This window comes from Tasmannia lanceolata, unplaced genomic scaffold (genome assembly GCF_043159265.1).
Source record: "Tasmannia lanceolata isolate RefF3 unplaced genomic scaffold, GAP_Taslan_0.1 ptg000048l, whole genome shotgun sequence".
Classification (NCBI taxonomy): domain Eukaryota; kingdom Viridiplantae; phylum Streptophyta; class Magnoliopsida; order Canellales; family Winteraceae; genus Tasmannia; species Tasmannia lanceolata.
Genome location: NW_027518725.1, coordinates 632,006 through 658,470, shown reverse-complemented (window position 1 = coordinate 658,470; position 26,465 = coordinate 632,006). Strand labels below are relative to the sequence as shown.

Here is a 26,465-nt window from a genome sequence, read left to right as displayed (position 1 = left end):
TCAACCTCATATGTCAAATCTACCGAACTTGCGAGCATTTTATATCTGCTTAGACTAATTACCAGGGACCCCATCCGCCACCACCTCACACACACAAATTTTGTGTAGGTTGGGTTGTTTATTTCCACATAACAAGATGCAGTTCATTTTTCTTATTGTTATTATTATTTTTTTGATAAGTTCATTTTTCTTATTTTGATATAGCCATTCTTCGCCAAGGTTATCTTTGGTCATTATCCATCTCTCATGGAAAATCAAAGTGATCTTTAGAAAGCCCACCTAGCTGCATGTGAAGTGCCTTTGGAGTTGTGTGACAGTCCTTTGACACAATTAGCTGTCTAGATCTCGTGATTTGCCTAGTTAGTCAGAGAAGTTATAAAAGCATTGTAGTCCCTGCAAATTATATTACTTGGGAATTCCTTCCGCAAATCATTCACTAGGAATTCCAGGTAGTGAACTCAAAAGCATTTGATCATTTGATTGAAGTGGCTCTGTATCTCCCACTTCGAAGTTAGAAGAGAAGTAGCTGTGATCATGTGATTGGGATAGGCTCAGAGAGAGTGCATTTGTTGCCCTTCGAGTACCATGATCCATGATGTTAAATACAATTAGGATGTAATCCAATGTATTTTCTAGAGGGGAACATTGTTAGAGGTGGAAAAGTGTTTGATGAGAGGGTAAGCAGATGAAAATTTGCTTATATTTGATTTGGCATTATAGTTTTAATAAATTTGTTGTGTACTTCTTTGTGAAAGACCCAATTACACCAAAAGCATAGGATGACAGAATTGGTGGTATTTAACCATCTATACTTCAACCAACCAAACACCCCCCACTACATCTGCACTATAATTAAGGCCCTGTTTGTTTTGGATTTTGGAAATCGATTGGGAGTCCCAGACTGATTATTGGACTCAAATTTATGTTTAGCTTTGAGTACAATAATCAGTTTTGGACTCACAATCGGATCTCAAAATTAGAAATAAACAGGGCCTTAATGTAGCTATAAAGAGAATTTAAATTATTTTTACTAGTTAGACATGTTTTTATCTATCATTATCAGCCCTCATTTTATTCCTATCCACTCACTGGCTATTACATTCCCACTCAGCAACTTTTAATTTCTAGCTGTTTTTTTTTTTTTTTTTCGTTCTAAAATAACTTCCACTCAGTGCATTCGTAATTCCACTAGTATACATCCAGCCAACTAACTACAGAAACTCTTAAAAACCCAACTAAAATAGCAACCAAGTAGAATCAAAATCTAGAGAACATGCTACAAAAAATGTAGAAAAGATGCAAACTAAATTTCTACTCTTTTGTTCTTCTATATCAAGATAAGAAAGAAACTATCTGACTAAACATTTAACTCCCACGAAATCAATAAAAAAATGAAAAATAAAATAAAAAATAGCTGATGAATCATTAATCATTCTGATGAATCTTCTAGTGTGCCCATCCATGCCGGAGGCAGCATTCCCGTCTGCTCATGCACGGTCTTAAATAATGGCGGTAACATCTTATACACACCCGCCACTTCACTCATACCACCACCCGCAACCTCACCGCCATTGCCATTAGTCCAAACACTGATCTTTGGTTGTAATCTTTGTATGGCCCCAGCATTGATCTTAGCCATCTCTTGAAACAATCCCCCATTGATCATCAAGTAATCCCTCAAGTTCGCATAATTTCCATCTAAGGCCTTGAGCAATGTGTTAACATAGACGCCCTGTGCCTGCGCGAGTGCCACTACTCCCTCTGCCTCCTTTTGCTTTGCGTAGAGCTCCCCTAAAGCCGTTTGCTGATGAGCGAAGAGGGCTGCCTCTGCGGCCACTCGGTGGGCTTTGGCCTCCTTCTCCCTCTTATAGAGCTCTGCCTCTGCAGCCTTTTGCTTCTTGTAGAGCTTCCAATTTGCCTCTTGCACCTGCTTTTTTATAAACAAAATTCAAAGATGAAGGAGGTATTTGTATACAAGCTAAGAAGGGCTCTATATGCAAATAAAGTTTTGTAAAGCTAATAATTTTTACAAGGCCCTTCCAAAAACCCAGCTGCAAGGGCGCCCTTCCGTTTAGCACTCTATTTGCAAATAGAACATTGAGGTCTCTTTGGAGGCCATTACTATATCATCTACTTATACATCTATACTATACTTACAGTTTACTTTTTATATAGCAAATAAAAAGGCTAGTGATATTTGCACCGCAATTTATGTTTCAATAATTGTACAATCTCAACTTGTCTTTTCATTTTTTATTAGCTTTTACGAGCATATTGGGAACTATAATAACTTTTGATCACCGATTAAATAACAAAAGACAAGCTGAGTTTGTGCAATTATCACAACATGGTAGTACCAATATAAATAGCATTCAAAAAATCCATAGAGAACTGAAGAGAAAAGGTAACAGGGGTGGTTGACTAGAAAGGGTGGAACATAATTAACCAGAATCATATTATTCACCTCTAAATCATGGAAAGAAAAAACTTAACCAAGAAAAATTTTTACTTGCAATCCAAACAGAGCTGCTAATTTTATTCTTAAGCAACGACCTCGGTAGGTTGGGAAGAAGACAAACCAAAAGGGGAGGAAATAACAATATCGAATGATAAATTAACAAAATCATACTTACCTTGGTCTCATACTCAACAGTAGCCTTGCTAAGAAACTCAGCCTTTAGCTTCTCTGTCCGAGTTAAAGCATTCCTACTCTCCACCTCCCTCTGCAACTCAGCCTCTCTAATCGCCACCGCCTTCGCGGCCTCAACCTCCGCCATCTGTGCCTGTTGGGCCCACGAAGCCTTCTTCGTCGCCAACTCAGCATTCATCTTTGCCACATCAGCCTCCCTTTGGTTCTCAAAAATCTCTACCTCAGACTTCACCTTAATCTCCTCTTTCTTCCCTTCCCCTTGCCTATTCGTAGAGAAAATCTTTGTCTCTGCATCAATCTTCGCCGCATTCTGCTTGGTCTGCCCCTCCCTTAGCTTAGACCCAATCTCCCCTTTCATCCTAGCCTCGGCCACATCCACCTTGGCTTGGTTCGCAGCTTCCATCTGGGTCTTTTGCCCCAAGTAAGAAAAGTACTCATGGCCTTGAACATCCACAAGTTGCTTAACATTCGCGTTATAAATCAATAACCCAAATTGGTTCAATTCGAGCTGGACTTTCTCAAGAACTTTTTGTTTGAATTCTTTGGTACCTGTTAGAATATGTGAGATCTTCATCAGCATGCATTAGATTAGAAGATTTGACAATTTTATTGTAATCAAACGTATATCAATTTTTAATCCACATATGTTTGAGAGAGCATGTTAGAGCATGTTACCTTTGAAAATTTGGTCCATGGTCATGGACGTGGCGACGACACGGGTCCCGCCTTCAATTACGCCTTGAACGAGCTCCGTGACATGCTTGGAGAGCTTGTTATGGGAGGACATGAGCTTGGCGTATTTGAGAAGGCTTTCATGGTCCTCGACCCGCGGGCCAATGGTGAAGACGGCGGGGAGGAGGAAAGGTAGCTTCTCCACGCTCATGGCTTGTACTTCGATGGTATAATTTACTGGGGAGATTTCGATGACAGTATACGATTGGCCGGGAAGGACCCATGCTTTCTTGGCTAGCTTGATATCCTTAATATTGAAACCAGTGATGACTAGGTACTCACTAGCCTTGGCTACTTTGTACCACCACACCATGGTTGGAAGATGAAGAAGAAGAAGAATAAAAGGTGATGTGAAGATGTGAAGGACAAGAAGAAGGGAACAAGAAGGTGGTTTCTTAGATGGAGAGTGAAGAACGTCTAGGTTTGTTATATTTTTTTTGTTTGATACACGACCCTTATTTATAGAATAAAACCCATACTCTCCCACGTTTCCTCTTTCTATTTAAACTCCACCGCTAATCTAACTAGAATCAGGCTTCCCAACTTAACATAACTCTTACCATGTTTCCTATTAGAAGGAGGACTAAGAAACCAAAAGGAAAATAAGAAACCGCCCATCACAAAACCGGTTGTGGATAAGTCTCTTCTCTGATAAAACCGACTTAACAAGAATTTCTGATTGTGGGGAAGTCTCTTTTATTTGAATTTCTGATTGGCTGATATTGACTAACAAGAATTTGTTATCCTAACAGTAGAGAGCAAAATTCAAGAAAAGTTTGGATATAAGCTAAACCGTCAATAAATAAAAATTTCTAGAAAAGTTTTTCTTTCCAAGAAAAAACAATCTCTAGACCCAAACATGCCTTTAGGTTACTTTATTTACACCTATGTTCGATGAAATGATTTTTCAAAAATTGAGAAAATTGCAAACCTACTATAGGCCCTAGAATTGTTTTCCATGCAATATTATTTTCCATGGAAACTTTATGCCATAAATTTCCCAATCCTCCCCCCCCCCCCCCCCCCCACCTAAATCCAAACACGCCCTTAAAAAATTTCAAACTCTATAGTATGCCTATGTTAAAGAGACATATTTCTTGCGGCTAAGATCCATCCAACTGGGCTGATTGACACAATTTTCTTCAATACTTAATAAGCGTAAAAGGAGTAGCATTGATAAAAATACATAATTAATTAAACACAAAATAAAATAAAATACGATAATTACACCCATTTTCGACACACATGAACCTTTTTTTTTGAAATGGCAGAAGTATATTATGAAAGGGAAGGGGACCAAGATGGATCGCACCCAAAATTACACGGAAAGAAAAAGAAAAAAGAAACAAAATAACAAAAAACAACATAATCAACTACGAAGGGAGAAAATCGAACCACTCCAACTCCAAACGGTCAACCCCACTTCTAGCCAACCCATCCGCCTCCCCATTAGCATTCACCTATTTATAATTTCATTTTAATTAGCTGATGAATTTTTGAGCGTCCCCATCCATGCCGGAGGAAGCATCCTTGTCTGCTCGTTCAATGTATTAAATAATGGTGGTAACATCTTATACATGCCTGCCACCTCATTCATACCACCACCCGCAATCTCACCACCATTGCCATTTGTCCAAACACTAATCTTTGGTTGTAATCCTTGTATAGCCCCAGCATTAATCTTCGCGATCTCTTGAAATAATCCCCCGTTGATCATCAAGTAATCCCTCAAACTGGCATAATTTCCGTCCAAGGCCTTTAGCAATGTGCTAACATAGACGCCTTGTGCCTGCGCGAGTGCCACTAGTCCCTCTGCCTCCTTTTGCTTGGCGTAAAGCTCCCCTAAAGCCGCTTGTTGACGAGCGAAGAGGGCTGCGGCCACTCGCCGGCCGTCGGCCTCTTTCTCCTTCTCATAGAGCACTGCCTCAGCAGCCTTTTGTTTCTTATAGAGCTCCCAATTTGCCTCTTGCACCTGTTATTTTTTGTTTTGAAAAAAACCAAAAGATTAAGGGGGTATTTTGATACAAGCAAAAAGGGGGGCCTATATTGAAATAAAGTTTTTTAAAGAAAATAATATTTACAAGAAGAATGCTAAACTGAAGGGTGTGCTTACAAAAACCCAACTACAAGGGCGCCTCCATTGGACCATCTCACCAAACTGCATTTATTATTCATTTAATTTTATATTTTTTGGCCATTAGAAATTCACTTTCATAGATGGTCCAATGGGGGCACCCTTGCAGGTGGTTTTTGCAAAGGGCACCCTTCAGTTTATCATTCCTCTATTGACAAATATAACATTAAGGCCTATTTTGAGGCCATTATCTATACTATCTACTTATACTTCTATACTTCACATAAATCAAAACTCTTACCTTTTAGAGAGAAATTATATGGTGTTGGGTCTTACAACAAGAAGGCCCTTGTACGGTGGAGGTACCACCCTTGATATTTAATCCAACAGCAGCTTCTTAAAAAGTGAGCTGCTGATATTTGCACTACGGAGTTTTAACAATTGCCTGCATAAACTCAGCTTCTCTTTTGAGAGCTTTTTTGTTTTTTGTTTTGGAAACTGTATTAACTTTTTATTGCTGTTTAAAAGATAAAATACAAGCTGGGTTTGTGTAATTATCAGAACATGGTAGTGCCAACATGTAGCCTTAAAAAATTCCTAGGTATCTTAGTTATTCTTAAAAAGCTTCGGGAAAAAAAGGAATAAAAAGGTAAGAGGGGTGGTCGGGTAGAATACGGGGTGGAAATATCATTTCCCTAATGCCCCTGTATGGATTGTGGGAAGTTTTTGAAAAAGTTTAGAAGGGAAAAATAATTCTAAAATTTGTCACTTTTTTTTAAACACACACAAAAGATAACTTGAACTAGGACTGCAACTCGGGTCGGGCGGGTCGGGTTTTGAAGAACCCAACCCTACCCGAGAAATATCTCTCTGGTTTTTTTCTGGAAAACCCAAAATTCCCAAACCCGGCCCTACCCATGATAAATCTCGGGTCGGGTTTTTTTATGTTGACGCAATTTTTTAAGGAAAACTCTTGTTTGGCAAGGCAACTCAACTCATAAGAAGTAGAAAAACTCCAACATGGCAAACTAATAACTAGTCCAAAGAGAATAAATTGATGCATTACCAAGTGAAAATGATTATACTTATATGAGATAAACAACAAACTATTTAGTGCATTAACTATTTAGTTGAAACTTGAAGCCCTAGAGCTAAAGGAGGGAAACAAACAGAAGATGGAAAGAGTCCCTGTGATTGCGTGCATGCGTGAGTTTTACTTTTAAGTTTTCACTTTTAAAGTAACAAAGTTTTAGAAGAAAAAAAACATACTATAACTCAAGTAACTCGGGTTGGGTCGGATCGGGCCCCTTCAAACCCGGCTCAACCCGAGATTCATGCGGGCTTTTGGATCATAGACCCGGCTCGACCCGAGAAATGGTCGAGCCGAGAAACATGAACGCAACCCAAGCTAATTTCGGGTCGGGTCAATGCGGGTCGGGTTTTACCCAACCCAAGTTGCAGCCCTAACTTGAACCTACCCTATTCTACTTTTAGTGAGAGGGACATTCAATTTATGATAATAACCCTCTAAATTAACCACAATCATATTATTTCCCTCTAAATATTGGAAAGAAACAACTTTCAAAGAAAATACATTTCATCGAAATGTTTTCCTCGCAATCCTTATAGAGCCTAATTTTATTCTTAAGCAAGGCCTAGGTTGGAAACAAGGGAAAACAAGAGGGGTTGGAATATCATTTTTCAATGATAAGATAACAAAATCATACATACCCTGGTCTCATACTCAACACTAGCCTTACTAAGTAACTCAGTCTTGAGCTTCTCTGTCCGAGTTAAAGCATTCCTCCTCTCCACCTCCCTCTGCAACTCAGCCTCTCTAATCTCCACCGCCTTTGCCGCTTCAACCTCCGCCATCTGTGTCTGTTGGGACCACGAAGCCTTCTTCGTCGCCAACTCAGCATTTGCCTTTGCCACATCAACATCCCTCTCGTTCTCAAAAATCTTCACCTCGGCTTTCACCTTAATCTCCTCCTCCTTCCCCTCCCCTTGCCTTTTTGTCGAGAAAATCTTTGTCTCCGCATCGATCTTCGCCGCATTTTGCGTGGTCTGCCCCTCCCTTAGCTTAGACCCAATCTCCCCTTTCATCCTAGCCTCAGCCACATCCACCTTGGCTTGGTTCGCAGCTTCCACCTGGGTCTTTTGCCCCAAGTACGAAAAGTACTCATGGCCTTGAACATCCACAAGTTGCTTGACATTCGCGTTATAAATCAACAACCCAAATTGGTTCAATTCAAGTTGAACCTTCTCAAACACTTCTTGTTTAAAATCTTTGGTGCCTCTGAAGATTTCCTCCATTGTCATGGATGCGGCTAGGACGCGGGTCTCTCCTTCGATTACGCCTTGAACGAGCTCTTTGACGTGGTGGGATAGCTTGTCGTGGGACGACATGAGTTTGGCGTATTTGAGAAGGCTATCGAAGTCGTCTCCTCGTGGGCCGATGGTGAAGACGGCGGGGAGGAGGAAGGGGAGCTTCTCGGCGCTCTTTGCTTGGACATTGAATGTGTAGTTTATGGGGAGATATCGAATACGGTGTAGGATTGGCCAGGGAGGATCCCTGTTTTCTTGGCTAGTTTGATATCCTTAATTTTGTAACCAGTGATTACTAAGTACTCAGTTGCCTTGGCAACTTTGTACCACCACAATATGGTTAGAAAATGTGTGTGTGTGTGTGTGAGAGAGAGAGAGAGAGAAAGAGAGAGAGAGAGAGAGAGAGAGATGTGAAGAACGAGAAGAGGTGAGGGGATTATAAAGGAGGGAAGAAGGGGGTTTCGTTCTCTTCGTAGAATGAGAGAGTAGAATGTTTATGTAGAGGTTGCCTGTGTGGTGGGTAAATTGAATGGGAAATGATAATTTTTTTTAATATACCTAGTATACAATCTTTTAAAGGCTCTGTGGCTTTCAAAAGCCATTTCAAAACAAAAAATGAAATGATATGAGCATGACCAGGTTTTGATATTTGCACTAACTCATCTCGTTTTTCATTATTTAAAGAGCTGTCAAAGGTGATTACAGTTCCCAAAAATCTTTCACAAAGCCAATTAAAAAAGAAAAGGCAAGCTGGGTTTGTGCAGTTATTAAAAAATGGTCGTGATATCCTTTCCCAACAAAAAAAAGGGCGGCCAGTGCACGAGACTCCCGCCATTGCGGGGTCTGGAGAGGGCTAGATGTACGCACCCATACCCCTGCTTTGCAGAGAGGCTGTTTCCTTGACTCGAACCCGTGACCACCAAGTCATAATGGAGCAAACTTACCGTTGCCCCAAGGCTCGCCCTCTATATCATTTCCCACCAAAAAAAAAGTTGGAAAATGCATAATTTTCAAGAGAACAGATATAGAAGGCAGTGCAAGTGCTGTGAAAGGGATGGAAGTATTATTTCTGTCTGTATTGTTTTTGGGGATTTGCTTGAGACCATCGAAGGCATTTTGCGGGCTGGCTGTTGCATGACAGAGCAGCTACATATCAGATTTTGTCTTATTCATTTAATTCATTTGAGGTGGCTGCTCTCAAGCAACAGCCAGCCCGCCAAATGCTTTCTGCAATGGAAACTAGCAAATCTCTTTTTAATATACTTATGCTTTCAAAAGCTGCTAATTGTCTATTTTAAAAAAGTCAAAACAAAAAAGGTCAAAAACGCATAATTTTAGAAGGTAGCCCAAATGCTTGGAAAGGGGTGGGTACTATTTCCGCTTGTATGTCCTTGTCCATTATTTTTTATTTTTGGCGAGTGAGTAATAACTGGAAAGAGAGAAAAGAAAAGAGTGAACAACAATGTAGAGATGGCCAAACCCAAACAAACTCACCAACCCAAAGTAAGAGGAAAATTCCTGAAAGAATCCCTATACTTTACAAGAGGAGGGAATAATGAAAATGGTGTTCATACTTCCTATTTATGATAACATTGGCTCAGCTTTCTCATGAACCAAATAAGGTTTATTTCCAAGCAGGGATTCTCTAGGAAATTTCATGGATGGTCAGGCTTACTTTTAAGCAGATTTTGTCTTATTCATTTAATTCAACTGAGGTGATTGTTCTCTCTTGCTAAAGTGATCCATGATAGGGGTGGACATGGTTCGGGTCCAACCTGAGGAACCGAACCGAACTAGCGACTTTGGTTCGGTTCGATTCTGTTCCAAATGTAAGTGGTTCAGTTCCGGTTCAGTTGTTTGGGAACCGATTGCAATTAGTTCGGTTCTGGGTTTGGGATCCTGGAACTGAGAACCGAGAGTGATGACATCCACCCAACGGATAAAATCACCCCCATCCCCATAACGGTTCCGTGAGAATGGTTTACTACTACTTGAGGATAAATTCACCCCCCTTTAATGTTTTTCTTTGCCTTTTAAATTTTAATCTTAACGTTTTTGGTTGCCTTTTAAACTTAACGCTAGAAAGTAGAAACTCTAGTTTTCCCGACTCTTGCCTTGCAGTTGCGACTCTCGCTGTTTCCACTCTCCACTCTCGCTCGAAATCCTCTCAGCTCTCGTCGTCTCCAACCTCCGGTATTCTCTCTCTCTCTCTCTCTCTCTCTCTCTCTCTCTCTCTCTCTCTCTCCAATGTTGAGCATCAGTATAGAGCATGCATTAAACTTTGATGGGCCAATCTTCAGCTTCATTTCTATAGTATGATAACTGAGCCCATGCATTCCATTAATTCATCCAATAAATGGGAAAAAATTTATAATATAAAGGTTGGGTAAACCCATAACTGAACCAATCAAGTTCGGTTCTGTTCGCTTCGGTTCCAAAGATAAGTGGTTCGGTTCTAGTTCCAAATTCTAGGAACCGATTGCAATCGGCTTGGTTCTAGCTATACCCCAGAACCGAACCGAACCAAACCAAACCATGTCCACCGATTCCATCATATGGCTTTCCATAAAATTGCCAAGCAAATCCCTCCAAAGTAATAAGATAATAATTTTTGTCTTATTTATATAATTCATCTCTTTCTTTTAGACTTTCCTTATTAGTTGTGGACAAGGTTTTAAATTGGACCAATTACCAATAGGGGACAAACATTAGGCAGAATTATCAGCTGGACCCAGGCTTTTCAGAAATTACCAATGGGGGACAAAATCTGTCTTTTCAGTAAAAGCTGGACGAAAATACCCTTTGGCATATAAAACACGTTTTGACTTTAGAAGGGGGTTTTCAAGTCTCTACGATTGGGGTTATTAGGTATCAAAATGGGGTTACCAATTTCAGAATGGGGTTTTCAAGTCTCTACGATTGGGGTTATTGGTAACCCCATTTTGATACTTGATAACCCCAATCCTAGAGATTTGAAAACCCCATTCCAAAACTCCAATACCCTTGGCCAATTTTCAAGGACTTGATAAGCCCATTCAGAAATTGGTAACCCCATTTTTTATACTAGATAACCCCATTCCTAAAGACTTGAAAACCCTCTTCCAAAACTCCAGAACTCTCGGTCAATTTTCAGGGACTTGAAAACCCCGTTCTGAAATTGGTAACCCCATTTTAATACCTAATAACCCCAATCGTAGAGACTTGAAAACCCCCTTCCAAAGTCAAAACGTGTTTTATATGCCAAAGGGTATTTTCGTCCAGCTTTTACTGAAAAGACCGATTTTGTCCCCCATTGGTAATTTCTGAAAAGCCTGGGTCCAGTTGATAATTCTGCCTAATGTTTGTCCCCCATTGGTAATTTTCCCTTTTAAATTTCAATTTCGGGGTAATTTCGGTCCTCACCGAAACCGAAATTTTAGCCAAAATTCTGAAATTCCGACTGAAATTAGGTAGAGGTGCTCGAAATCCCGTTTCCTTGGGCCAAAATTTCGCCCGAAATTACCTAAATTTACGTAATTTCAGCTGAAATTTTGTAAAGGAATAAAAAATTAATATTTTATCAAGAATTTCACTGAAGAACACACCTATTTTCCATGAAATGATTTTTCAAAAATTGAATAGTTTACTTGTATTTTAGGAAAATTGCAAACCTACTATAGACCCTAGAATTGTTTGCCATGTAATATTATTTTTGCCGTAGAAACTTTATCCCCATAAATCCAAACACCCTCTTAAAAAATTTCACACTCTATAGTGTCCCTATGTTAAAGATGTATATTTCTTGTGGCTAAGATCAATCCAACTGGGCTGATTGACACAATTTTCTTCAAAACTTAATAAGCGTAAAAAGAGTTACATTGTTAAAAATACATAATTAATTAAAAACAAAAGCATCACACAAAATAAAATAAAATACGATAATTACACCTATTTTCAACACATGAACCTATTTATAATTTCATTTTATTTAGCTGATGAATTTTCGAGCGTCCCCATCCATGTCGGAGGCAGCATCCCCGTCTGCTCGTGCAAGGTCTTAAATAATGGCGGTAACATCTTATACACACCCGCGACCTCCTTCATGCCACCACTCGCAACCTCACCACCATTGCCATTAGTCCAAACACTGATCTTTGGTTGTAATCCTTGTATTGCCCCAGCATTGATCTTCGCGATCTCTTGAAATAATCCCCCATTGATCATCATGTAATCCCTCAAATTGGCATAATTTCCATCCAAGGCCTTGAGCAATGTGCTAACATAGACGCCTTGTGCCTGCGCGAGTGCCACTACTCCCTCTGCCTCCTTTTGCTTTGCGTAAAGTTCCCCTAAAGCCGCTTGCTGACGAGCAAAGAGAGCTGCCTCTGCGGCCACTCGCCGGGCTTCGGCCTCCTTCTCCCTCTGATAGAGCTCTGCCTCTGCAGCCTTTTGCTTCTTGTAGAGCTCCCAATTTGCCTCTTGCACCTGGTTTTGAAAATAATTTCAAATAATAAGGGAATTTTTGGAGACCCTAAAAAAAGGTCATGTTTTCAAATAAAATTGTTTTAAGCTAATGATATTTACAAAAAGAAGATTAAGCCTCCTTGGAGGGCATTATCTATAGCATCTATCTATATTGGGATTTGCTAGCGTCCATTGCAAAAGGGGTTTCGCGGATGGGCTGTTGCATGTGAGAGAAGCCACATAGGCTCACTTTTCAGCCGATTTTGTCTTCCTTCATGATGTGGCTGCTCTCACATGCAACAACCCATCCACGAAATGCCCTCTGCAATGGCTGCTAGCAGATCCCTATTTTAATCCTATACATAAAGCAAAGGGAAATGATATCAGCACAACCATATTTTGATATTTTCACAAACCATCTTGTCTTTTAGTATTTAAAGAGCTGTCAAAAGGTAATTACATTTGCCGCTCTCAAGAGACAATTAAAGAAGAAAAGGCAGCTGGGTTTGTGCATCTATCAAAATATGGTAGTGCTGATAACATTTTCCAAAGCAAAGGTCTCCTGCTTTTCAGATGACAATTAAAACAGATGAATGCTAAATAGAAGATTGGTAAACTGACCCAATTTGCCCCTTGCACCTGATTTTTGAAAATAATTTTAAAGATTAAGGGATTATTTGTATACCAACAAAAAGAACCTTATTTTCAAATAAAATTATGTTAAGCTAATGAAATTTACAAACTGATTAAGATTAAGGCCTCCTTGGAGGTCATTATCTGTATTATCTAACTATACTTCTATACCATACATAAAGCAAAGCTCTCTTACTTTTTATAAAACCTTGTCATAATTAAAGGCTTATTAGAACATTATGGAGGAGCATGAACTCGATATTGAAACAAACATTTCTGTAACAAGTTGAAACAAAAATGTCTCTAAAAGAGTGTGATATATTTCTAAACAACTAATAGTTATCTTTCTATCCACCAAATAATTATTATTGTAAGGGATTTGCTAGGGACTTTATTAGAAAGGCATTTCTTGTCTGGCTGTTGCATTAGAGAGCGGCCACCTCCGATAAACTAAATGCATAAGACAAACTTTGTTGAAAAGTAAGCCTCCGTGGCTGCTCTCTCATGCAACTGCCAGCTGTGAAATGCCGTTCATTGAAAGTCCCTAGCAAACCTCTTATTGTAAACAAGCAATCTTTGCAAATATACAGTTGAAACTCTAAGTAAAATATTCATTTGAAGGGGTCTCACAACATTGGAATAAACCTATCCACAGTTTCAAGATATCTTATGAGGGTCACATAAGTTATATGACTTTATGGTCAGTGGAACAACCTCTACTTTTTCGTAGGGAGCAAATGAATGTTTTACATACTATTTACCCCCATTAGAACTCCAATGATAAAATTTAAAAAAAAAAATCATACATACCCTGGTTTCATATTCAACACTAGCCTTGCTAAGTAACTCAGCCTTGAGCTTCTCTGTCCGAGTTAAAGCATTCCTCCTCTCCACCTCCCTCTGCAACTCAGCCTCTCTAATCGCCACCGCCTTTGCCGCTTCAACCTCCGCCATCTGTGTCTGTTGGGACCACGAAGCCTTCTTCGTCGCCAACTCAGCATTTGCCTTTGCCACATCAGCATCCCTCTCGTTCTCAAAAATCTTCACCTCAGCTTTCACCTTAATCTCCTCCTTCTTCCCCTCCCCTTGCCTTTTCGTGGAAAAAATCTTCGTCTCCGCATCGATCTTCGCCGCATTTTGCGTGGTCTGCCCCTCCCTAAGCTTAGACCCAATCTCCCCTTTCATCCTGGCCTCAGCCACATCCACCTTAGCTTGGTTTGCAGCCTCCATCTGGGTCTTTTGCCCCAAGTATGAAAAGTACTCATGGCCTTGAACATCCACAAGTTGCTTAACATTCGCGTTATAAATTAACAACCCAAATTGGTTCAATTCAAGCTGAACCTTCTCAAACACTTCTTGTTTAAAATCTTTTGTTCCTTTAAAGATTTCCTCCATGGTCATAGATGCGGCGAGGACGCGGGTCTCTCCTTCGATTACGCCTTGAACTAGCTCTTTGACGTGGTGGGAGAGCTTGTCGTGGGACGACATGAGTTTGGCGTATTTGAGGAGGCTATCGTAGTCATCGACTCGTGGGCCGATGGTGAAGACGGCGGGGAGGAGGAAGGGGAGCTTCTCAGCGCTCATCGCTTGGACTTCGAACGTGTAGTTTACGGGGGAGATGTCGAAGACGGTGTAGGATTGGCCGGGGAGGATATATGCTTTCTTGGCTAGTTTTATGTCCTTAACTTTGTAGCCAGTGATTACTAAGTACTCAGTTGCCTTGGCAACTTTGTACCACCACACCATGGTTAGAAAATGAGAGAGAAAATGAGAGAGAGAGAGAGAGAGAGAGAGAGAGAGAGAGAGAGAGAGAGAGAGATGTGGAGAAGGAGAGGAGGAGAGAGATGTGAAGAAGGAGAAGAGGAGGTGGGGGGATTATAAAGGAGGGAAGAAGGGGGTTTGGTAGAAGGAGAGAGGAGAATGCTTATGCAGAGGTTGTTGTTGTGTAGTGGGCAAATTGAATGGGAAACGATATTTTTTTAAGGGAGTTGCTCCATTCAGGAGGTGGCTGGTGTAACATGAGACAGACCAGCTGCGAAATGCCTCTTGCCATGGACCCTAGCAAATCCCATTCTTTAATATACTTAAGCACAATCTGTTAAAGGCTCTGTGGCTTTCAAAAGCTGTTAATTGTCCATTTCAAAGCAAGATATGTACACGACCATGTTTTGATATTTGCACTAACTCATCTTGTCATTCATTAGCTGTCAAAGCTGATTACAATTCCCAAAAAACTTTCACAAAGCCAATTAAAAAAGAAAAGGCAAGCTGGGTTTGTGCAGTTATTAAAAAATGGTTGTGCTGATATCATTTCCCAACAAAAAAAAAAGGTGGAAAATGCATAATTTTCTAGAGAACAGATATTATTTCTGCCTGAATTGTTTCTTGGGATTTGCTAGGGACCATCGCACAAGGCATTTTGCCGGGCGGCTGTTGCATGAGAGACTGAGAGAGCAGCCACATAGGCTCACTTTTCAAGATATTTTGTCTTATTCTGTTCATTCATCTGAGGTAGCTAACCCACAAAATGCCTTCTGGGATTATCCGTAGCAAATCCCTTTTTTTTAATTTACTTTAAGCTCAGTCTGATAAAGACCCTGTGGCTTTCAGTTTCACTCAATTTAGGAAAAGTCAAAACAAAAAAGGTTAAAAATGCATAACTTTAAAAGGTGGTCCAAATTCTAGGAAAGGGGTGGGTACTATTTCTATTATGTAAGAATCCCTCACTTTTACAATAAGAGAGAATAAAGAATCCTATTTCTGATAACATTGGCTCAGCTTTCTCAGGAACCCATTTAGGGATTTGCTAGGAAATTTAGTGGTAGGTCAGGTTTAATTTTCAACAGATTGTGTCATATTCATTTAATTCAACTGAGGTTGTTGTTCTCTCTAGCAAAAGTGAGCCATGAAGTGGTTTTCCAATCCTTCGGAGTAATATGATGATAGTTTTCGTCGTATTGAAAGAGATTTTATATGGTGTAAGGGCTTACAACAATATGGTAGGGGTACCGCCCCTTGATATTTGATCCAACAGCAGCTCACTTTTTGAGGAGCTGCTGTTGGATCAGATATCAAGGATTCTGCCCGATTCTGAGGTGATTCTGCCCGATTCTGAGGTTTGGTTAAAAAAAACAAAATGAACAGAATTAGAGGTGAAAATGACAAATGAAAAGATCTAAGGTTGGAATGAATTTTTTATTAGAATTTTTTGGATTAACCTTTTCCATGCCTGTCAAAATAGAGATGGTGACATTATCAAATCAGAAGATATTATCTCCCTTTTTATGTGTCCCTCCATGGCCCTCATTAGCTAAGGTTACACAAGGATAATTAAGACTAAGGGGTTTTGGAGTTCGGGAATGGTATCAATTATGAGCTCCTTTCAAGGTTAATCACAATGCCCAATTGGTGGACCCTACAACATAATTGTCTGATGGGTGACCTTCATGTTTTCACATTATTCTTCTCTTAATACTCTTGTGGAAGTAAGAATCTTAACAAGCTATGTTGAAGCTAACCAAATCCATTGGGTCAAACAAGAATGAAATGAGTGGGGGTATTAAGAAAGAGTCAAGGGCTATTTTTGTAATTTCACAGCCAATAGTTTTGATCAAGGTTTTAAATTTTCAGCCAAGACCGAAACCGAAACATCCAAAATCCGAAATTGGCGAAATGTACCAAATTTCGGAAAATTTCAGTAATTTCGCCAAAATTTACCGAAATTTCAGTTAAATATTAATATTTTAATCCTTTTGGCAATTTCGGCCAAAAACCCGACATTTCGAGGCCCTTTACCGAATTTCGGCTGAAATTTTGGTTTCGGTGAGGACGGAAATTACATGTGGTGTATCTATCAAACAAGCACTTGTGAGTATAAAATAAAGAGAAGAGGTGGAAATGACCAAATGAAGGAGTGGCAACAGCAGGTTCATGAATTCAAGGTAGTTGGTCAAAGTCAAGATATCATTTGTCAACTGCCATATTAAGAAATAGTCAAGGGGATTTTCATAATTTCACACCCTCTCCCAGCTCATGGCTAATGTAAAAACTAATGAAAGATGTTTAAAATGAAGAAATTGGGGGTATCCATCAAACAAGCATTTGATCTTAAATTAAAGAGAAGGGGTGGAAATAACCAAATGAAGGGCGTGGCAATACCATTCCAGCTACCATAAAAACAAGGTTCTTTATCAAAGTCAAGATAAGAAGTCCAAAAGGACGCGGTTTCATTTGGAAGTGTGTAAATGGAAGTACGTACTGAAAATCCTTTTCTTTTTTTTCTCCTTTCTTACTCAATGTGATTGTATATTGTCTCATGCTGTTGAATATTAGAAGCCCTTAAATATCACTTTAAGTTGCAAAAGAACAGAATTAAAGCTCTTCAAATTGGAATGTGTGCAATGCAAGACTAAAAGAGCTTATTTATTTTTGGTTTAGAGTGATATGTTGACATTAATTATCTGTGTGAAAAGCAAGTATATTATGGCATAGAACTACATGCATTCAATTATGTTTATAAGTGCAGGCATTCAATTTTAAAATTTTACACCCATGTTGGTCAGAAACTGTTACGAACTTCTAAACACACTAGCTTAAGGACTTACAGGTCAAGCATACAAATCATTCTATAAGGACACAATATAGTGCTCATCTGCATCAGGTGGTTTATGTTGCACCTGAAGCAAGCATGAATGAGGGTTGGCACTTAGCAGTTATTCAGTTATTCTGATTCAACAAACCCAAAAAAAAATTCCTCTCTAACTTATCCATACGAAAAATCCCTATATTGGAAGTGTTTGTTTAGTGTTTGAAGTTTAGGACACAATAAATATTAGTTAAAGAAGAGGTAAGCAAAGAGTTAATAATAAAATAAAAGAATGATAAAAGAGGAGATAAACACAATATTTGAAGTCTGTCTAAACAAACACTTCCCATATTACATTCATTGTATCCTATTGGTCTCTCTTTCTCGATGCATATAGGAAACTGAAGATACCTAGATTAGATTGATGAATATGTGAGAGCTGATGTTACCTTTGAAAATTTGTTCCATGGTCATGGACGCGACGACGACACGGTTCTCGCCTTCAATTACGCCTTGAACGAGCTCCGTGACATGCTTGGAGAGCTTGTTATGGGAGGACATGAGCTTGGCGTATTTGAGAAGGCTTTCATGGTCCTCGACCCGCGGGCCAATGGTGAAGACGGCGGGGAGGAGGAAAGGGAGCTTCTCCGCGCTCATGGCTTGTACTTCGAAGGTATAATTTACTGGAGAGATTTCGATGACAGTATACGATTGGCCGGGAAGGATCCATGCTTTCTTGGCTAGCTTGATATCCTTAATATTGAAACCAGTGATGACTAGGTACTCACTAGCCCTGGCTACTTTGTACCACCACACCATGGTTGGAAGATGAGAGAGACTAGAAGAAGAAGAAGAAGAATAAAAGGTAATGTGAAGATGTGAAGGACAAGAAAAAGGGAACAAGAAGGTGGTTTCTTAGATGGAGAGTGAAGAACGTCTAGGCAGAGGAAGCACAAGCTGTTATGTTTTTTTTGTTTGATACACGACCCATATTTATAGAATAAAACCCATATTCTCCCACGTTTCCTCTTTCTATTTAAACTCCACCGCTAATCTAACTAGAATTAGGCTTCCCAACTTAACATAACTCTAACTTAGATGTCTAAGACCACATCTTGCTCACAGGAGAAGGACGGCCAATTCAATGGCAGACCCTCTAGCCAAAGATGGTGTGTATGTGATGGGAACAAATGTCATGTGTATTGTAAATCCAGGGTCTTTATAGGCACTCTACTGTCAGATCTCTCTTTTTTTGCTTATGTACTGGGACATCTTGTCCCTCCTTCTGATTCAATAAAATTCTTTGTTAATTTTCAAAAAAAAAAAAAAAAGGTTAATCCAAACTCCTTTGACTCTCCCAAGTTATGACCACGTATACTAAGTACTCATCCGTGTCAACAAAGTAGTCGGTTACGTCATGCCAAGTTGACTAGGATTTGCTTCGGCCACATTTTAACCCACATCCATGTTTTGAGACACCGAGAAATATGCCTCGAAACGGTTATTTGATCGAGAAAAACAAAAGCAAAACATAAAAATTTAAACAGTCAAGAAATTTTCATTATGATTGAGTATCTGGCTATCTGCAATTCTTATTTCAACTTTGATGAAATATCTTGAACTCACGAGTTTTGATTTTGAGGAATGCATTGTATTTTTTCTTCTTTCTGCTTTTTTCTGTATTGACCATCTCGGTCTCCCTTTTCTTAATATAATTGCCATGATTCAAGGAAAAAACAAGTATTTGGATGCATCTCTGTTCTTATTGCTGTCTTGGTGATACAAAGGTTTCATCTTCTTTACAGAGTCATGTACAGTTCTCTTTTTTAGGGCACTGTCCATGGGTTGATTATTCTCAACCTCATATGTCAAATCTACCGAACTTGCGAGCATTTTATATCTGCTTAGACTAATTACCAGGGACCCCATCCGCCACCACCTCACACACACAAATTTTATGTAGGTTGGGTTGTTTATTTCCACATAACAAGATGCAGTTCATTTTTCTTATTGTTATTATTAATTTTTTGATAAGTTCATTTTTCTTATTTTGATATAGCCATTCTTCGCCAAGGTTATCTTTGGTCATTATCCATCTCTCATGGAAAATCAAAGTGATCTTTAGAAAGCCCACCTAGCTGCATGTGAAGTGCCTTTGGAGTTGTGTGACAGTCCTTTGACACAATTAGCTGTCTAGATCTCGTGATTTGCCTAGTTAGTCAGAGAAGTTATAAAAGCATTGTAGTCCCTGCAAATTATATTACTTGGGAATTCCTTCCGCAAATCATTCACTAGGAATTCCAGGTAGTGAACTCAAAAGCATTTGATCATTTGATTGAAGTGGCTCTGTATCTCCCACTTCGAAGTTAGAAGAGAAGTAGCTGTGATCATGTGATTGGGATAGGCTCAGAGAGAGTGCATTTGTTGCCCTTCGAGTACCATGATCCATGATGTTAAATACAATTAGGATGTAATCCAATGTATTTTCTAGAGGGGAACATTGTTAGAGGTGGAAAAGTGTTTGATGAGAGGGTAAGCAGATGAAAATTTGCTTATATTTGATTTGGCATTATAGTTTTAATAAATTTGTTGTGTACTTCTTTGTGAAAGACCCAATTACACCAAAAGCATAGCATGACAGAATTGCTGGTATTTAACCATCTATACTTCAACCAACCAAACACCCCCCACTACATCTGCACTATACTTAAGGCCCTGTTTGTTTTGGATTTTGGAAATCGATTGAGTCCCAGACTGATTATTGGACTCAAATTTATGTTTAGCTTTGAGTACAATAAACAGTTTTGGACTCACAATCGGATCTCAAAATTAGAAATAAACAGGGCCTTAATGTAGCTATAAAGAGAATTTAAATTATTTTTACTAGTTAGACATGTTTTTATCTATCATTATCAGCCCTCATTTTATTCCTATCCACTCACTGGCTATTATTACATTCCCACTCAGCAACTTTTAATTTCTAGCTGTTTTTTTTTTCGTTCTAAAATAACTTCCACTCAGTGCATTCGTAATTCCACTAGTATACATCCAGCCAACTAAATACAGAAACTCTTAAAAACCCAACTAAAATAGCAACCACGTAGAATCAAAATCTAGAGAACATGCTACAAAAAATGTAGAAAAGACGCAAACTAAATTTCTACTCTTTTGTTCTTCTATATCAAGATAAGAAAGAAACTACCTGACTAAACATTTAACTCCCACGAAATCAATAAAAAAATGAAAAAAAAAAAAAAAAGCTGATGAATCTTCTAGCGTGCCCATCCATGCCGGAGTCAGCATTCCCATCTGCTCGTGCACAGTCTTAAATAATGGCGGTAACATCTTATACACGCCCGCCACTTCATTCATACCACAACAACTCATACACGCCCGCCGCTTCATTCATACCACCACCCGCAACCTCACCGCCATTGCCATTAGTCCAAACACTGATCTTTGGTTGTAATCCTTGTATGGCCCCAGCATTGATCTTAGCCATCTCTTGAAACAATCCCCCATTGATCATCAAGTAATCCCTCAAGTTCGCATAATTTCCATCTAAGGCCTTGAGCAATGTGTTAACATAGACGCCCTGTGCCTGCGCGAGTGCCACTACTCCCTCTGCCTCCTTTTGCTTTGCGTAGAGCTCCCCTAAAGCCGTTTGCTGATGAGCGAAGAGGGCTGCCTCTGCGGCCACTCGGCGGGCTTCGGCCTCCTTCTCCCTCTGATAGAGCTCTGCCTCTGCAGCCTTTTGCTTCTTGTAAAGCTTCCAATTTGCCTCTTGCACCTGTTTTTTTATAAACAAAATTCAAAGATGAAGGAGGTATTTGTATACAAGCTAAGAAGGGCTCTATATGCAAATAAAGTTTTGTAAAGCTAATAATTTTTACAAGGCCCTTCCAAAAACCCAGCTGCAAGGGCGCCCTTCCGTTTAGCACTCTATTTGCAAATAGAACATTGAGGTCTCTTTGGAGGCCATTACTATATCATCTACTTATACATCTATACTATACTTACAGTTTACTTTTTATATAGCAAATAAAAAGGCTAGTGATATTTGCACTGCAATTTATGTTTCAAAAATTGTACAATCTCAACTTGTCTTTTCATTTTTAATTAGCTTTTACGAGCATATTGGGAACTATAATAACTTTTGATCGCTGATTAAATAACAAAAGACAAGCTGAATTTGTACAATTATCACAACATGGTAGTACCAATATAAATAGCATCAAAAAATCCATAGAGAACTGAAGAGAAAAGGTAGCAGGGGTGGTTGACTAGAAAGGGGGCTCTGTTTGGATTGCAGGAAAGTTTGGAAAGGAAAAATATTTCTAAATTTTCCTCCTTATTTTTAAACACAGAAAGGGATTAATGTGAACCAACACTATTCAATTCTTCTTAGAGTGACATTCAATTTATGATACTATCCTTCCAAATTAACCAGAATCATATTATTCCCCTCTAAATCATGGAAAGAAAAAACTCTACTAAGAAAAATTACTCTATGAGAAAAATTTTTCTTGCAATCCAAACAGAGCTAGTAATTTTATTCTTAAGCAAAGGCCTAAAAAGGGGAGGAAATAACAATATCGAATGATAAATTAACAAAATCATTCTTACCTTGGTCTCATACTCAACACTAGCCTTGCTAAGAAACTCAGCCTTGAGCTTCTCTGTCCGTGTTAAAGCATTCCTACTCTCCACCTCCCTCTGCAACTCAGCCTCTCTAATCGCCACCGCCTTTGCCGCTTCAACCTCCGCCATCTGTGCCTGTTGGGCCCACGAAGCCTTCTTCGTCGCCAACTCAGCATTCGCCTTTGCCACATCAGCCTCCCTTTGGTTCTCAAAAATCTCTACCTCAGACTTCACCTTAATCTCCTCTTTCTTCCCTTCCCCTTCCCTATTCGTAGAGAAAATCTTTGTCTCCGCATCAATCTTCGCCGCATTCTGCGTGGTCTGCCCCTCCCTTAGCTTAGACCCAATCTCCCCTTTCATCCTAGCCTCGGCCACATCCACCTTGGCTTGGTTCGCAGCTTCCGTCTGGGTCTTTTGCCCCAAGTACGAAAAGTACTCATGGCCTTGAACATCCACAAGTTGCTTAACATTCGCATTATAAATCAACAACCCAAATTGGTTCAATTCAAGCTGTACTTTCTCAAAAACTTCTTGTTTGAATTCTTTGGTACCTGTTAGAATATGTGACATCTTCATCAGCATGCATTAGAGCAGAAGATTTGACAATTTTATTTTAATCAAACCGTATATCAATATTTTAATCCACATGTTTGAGAGGGCATGTTAGAATATGTGAGAGCTGATGTTACCTTTGAAAATTTGTTCCATGGTCATGGACGCGGCGACCACACGGGTCTCGCCTTCAATTACGCTTTGAACGAGCTCGGTGACATGCTTGGAGAGCTTGTTATGGGAGGACATGAGCTTGGCGTATTTGAGAAGGCTTTCATGGTCCTCGACCCGTGGGCCAATGGTGAAGACGGCGGGGAGGAGGAAAGGGAGCTTCTCCGCGCTCATGGCTTGGACTTCGAAGGTATAATTAACTGGGGAGATTTTGATGACAGCACACGATTGGCCGGGAAGGATCCATGCTTTCTTGGCTAGCTTGATATCCTTAATATTGAAACCAGTGATGACTAGGTACTCACTAGCCTTGGCTACTTTGTACCACCACACCATGGTTGGAAGATGAAGAAGAAGAAGAAGAATAAAAGGTGATGTGAAGATGTGAAGGACAAGAAAAAGGGAACAAGAAGGTGGTTTCTTAGATGGAGAGTGAAGAACGTCTAGGTTTGTTATATTTTTTTTGTTTGATACACGACCCATATTTATAGAATAAAACCCATACTCTCCCACGTTTCCTCTTTCTATTTAAACTCCACCGCTAATCTAACTAGAATCAGGCTTCCCAACTTAACATAACTCTTACCATGTTTCCTAATAGAAGGAGGACTAAGAAACCAAAAGGAAAATAAGAAACCGCCCATCACAAAACCGGTTGTGGATAAGTCTCTTCTCTGATAAAACCGACTTAATTAACAAGAATTTCTGATTGTGGGGAAGTCTCTTTTATTTGAATTTCTGATTGGCTGATATTGACTAACAAGAATTTGTTATCCTAACAGTAGAGAGCAAAATTCAAGAAAAGTTTGGATATAAGCTAAACCGTCAATAAAAAAAAATCCAAAAAAAAAATTCTAGAAAAGTTTTTCTTTCCAAGAAAAAACAATCTCTAGACCCAAACATGCCTTTAGGTTACTTTATTTACACCTATGTTCGATGAAATGATTTTTCGAAAATTGAATAGTTTACTTGAATTTTAGAAAAATTGCAAACCTACGATGGACCCTAGAATTGTTTTCCATATAATATTATTTTCTGTGGAAACTTTTTTCCCATAAATTTCCCCCATAAATCCAAACACTCCCTTAAAAAAATTCCATACTCTATAGCGTGCCTCCCTTAAAGAGATACTAGTGGGACACCCCGTACGATGCACGAGGAGTGGGGAAAAATTATATTTAACTTCTCATGATCGACAATAGAGAAACTCCATATTACGGAAACCTTATAGATCGGAGGGTTGCGATCATCCCATCGAAATGATTTTGAGGGCACAACCTATTTGCGTTGCGGCCCATCAAATGGACGGCCTGGATCATCCTATGGCGTTGACTGCAAACTTCATTTGAAAAATATGGGTGGGGCCTACAATTTGGCCTTAATGTTAATGCATGACCCACACCATAGGATGATCGAAACCATTAATTTGATGGGCCACAATGTAAATAGGTTGTGGCCCAAAAATCATTTCCATGGGATGATCACAACTCTCCAATCTATAGAGGTTTCCGTAATATGCAGTTTGTATTTAGATCGGAGGGCTAGGCTTATGAAATGGAGGGTTTGGATCATGGGGTGCTGCGTACAATTAATTTTAATAAATACATGTGGGGCCTACCTTGTTCAAAGATTTAAAGAAATTAATTTTTGGGCCAACGAACTTTGTGGGACAGACCAGTTCAAAGATTTGAAGAAATTAATATTTGGGCCCATGAAAAAGATTTTGAAAAATATGGGAGGGTTTGACCTGAATCGTACGGGTCCAGGTGACACGGGCGAGGTAAAAATGACCAGGGAAAATTTACGGGTCACGAATCTTGGACCCATACCCAGCCCAAGAACTGTACGGACTACATCATAGGTTGATCCAAACCGTCCATGTGATGGAACACAACATCAATACGTTGTGCCTGTAAAATCATTTCCATAGGCTGATCCTAGCCCTCCAATCTATAGAGGTTTGCATAATATGTTGTTCCTCTGAAGGATTTTGAAAAATATGAGAGGGTTTGACCCGACCCGTAAGGGTCCAGGTGACACGGGGAAGGTCAAAATGACCCGGGGAAATTTACGGGTCACGAATCTTGGACCCGTACCTGGCCCAAGAACTATACGGACCACATCATAGGTTGATCCAAACTGTCCATGTGATGGAACACAACTTCAATAGGCTGTGCCCCAAAAATCATTTCCATAAGCTGATCCTATCCCTCTAATCTATAGAGGTTTCCATAATATGTTGCTCCTCTTAAATCTGATGGTTAAGATCACCCATTAGATTTATTTTATTTAAAAAGCATAAAGGAAGGGGGTAGGATTGAAATTATGTGGATCTAATGGGTGCCTTTGTTAAAAAGCATAAAGGAGGGCTAGGATTGAAAATATGAGCGTTGAATGGGTGTCTTTGTTTAAAAAAGTCAAAACAAGAATTTTCCAAATATTCATAAAATCCTTCCCTTTTCTCTCTTGCTGCCACCTTAGCAGTGAATAGTGAAACCCCATCTAGCAAAAAGCCACCGTGAGATGCACGGGCCGACAAAGAACTGTACAGACCACATCATAAGGTGCCCAGAATTCGTCAATATATTTTACAGGTGTCCTGCATTCGTAAGATCAAACTTTCCCTAATTTGACCCGCACATAGTGAATAAGGAAAAGTAGTTCCCTATTTCCAACCCGACAGGGTTCAACCCGACCCGACCCGATCTGCAAATTCCTCAACTCGACCCAACCTGATTTCCAATTCGGGTTGGGTTGGGTCGGGTTGACCCGATTTGATATGGTTCAAATTGTTGACGACCTCAACTGAAGCCGGGTTGTTTTGGATTTTGAGAACCAATAGTGAGTCAGCAATAATCAGTTTTTAACTGACAATCGGTTCTCAAAATCCAAACCAAACAGGGACTAACAATTAACAAAGGGAAATGTTATCCGCACTACTATATTTTGATGATCACACTCCTCACTTTATTAAAGTACGATATGGCCCGCACCATAGGATTATCCAAACCGTCCATTGTGGACTGCGGAGACTATTTTAAGTGTTGAAAAAGAAAAACATATACAGAACTTCTTGAGATAGAACCCAAATTCGGGTTGAACCCGACCCGCGTGGGAACATCCAAGTAACAACGATGGTTTCAAATTATATAGTGCTAATGTCCTCACTACCATATTATATAATACCACTACGCACCGTATTGCGATGATCGCAGTCCTCACTTTATTCAAATGTACGGTATGGCCCGTACCATCGGATGATCCAAACCGTCGATTAGATGGGCCACTGCCTACATAGGTTGTTCCCCAAAAATAATTTTCATAGGTTGATCCGAACCCTCCAATCTATAGCGGGTTATATGTTGACCCAAACCATCCATGTAATGGAACACAACATCAATCGGTTGTGCCCGTAAAATCATTTCCATAGGTTGATCCTAGCCCTCTAATCGATATAGGCTGATCCTAGCCCTCCAATCGATAGAGGTTTCCATAATTGTTGTTCTTCTCCAGGTGCCCGGAATCCGTAAATATTTTGCAAGTGTCTGCACGCATAATATAAAGCAGTTCTTTCGTCATTGTCATATGTCCTCACCTCTTCTTGGTAGTTTTTTTTCGTAATTGTCATAGACAGGTACCCTGGGTCGATACTCTTC

The 26,465-nt window shown here is 39.6% G+C and overlaps 1 protein-coding gene and 3 pseudogenes across 1 annotated transcript; all 4 read right to left on the bottom strand.

The window, feature by feature from the left end:
- Positions 1–1,221: 1,221 nt before the first annotated feature.
- LOC143864438 (flotillin-like protein 4 pseudogene) lies at positions 1,222–3,695 on the bottom strand (annotated as a pseudogene).
- A 1,164-nt stretch (positions 3,696–4,859) lies between these two features.
- LOC143864397 (flotillin-like protein 4 pseudogene) lies at positions 4,860–8,113 on the bottom strand (annotated as a pseudogene).
- Positions 8,114–11,561: 3,448 nt separating this feature from the next.
- Positions 11,562–14,895, bottom strand: LOC143864405 (flotillin-like protein 4). Its single transcript, XM_077375340.1, has 2 exons — positions 13,671–14,895; positions 11,562–12,248 (listed from the first exon to the last, which is right to left on the bottom strand). Exons 1-2 carry the CDS (start codon positions 14,604–14,606, stop codon positions 11,748–11,750), a joined length of 1,437 nt encoding a protein of 478 aa, XP_077231455.1. The 5' UTR covers positions 14,607–14,895; the 3' UTR covers positions 11,562–11,747.
- A 2,961-nt stretch (positions 14,896–17,856) lies between these two features.
- LOC143864437 (flotillin-like protein 6) lies at positions 17,857–23,528 on the bottom strand (annotated as a pseudogene).
- Between the last annotated feature and the right edge of the window lie 2,937 nt (positions 23,529–26,465).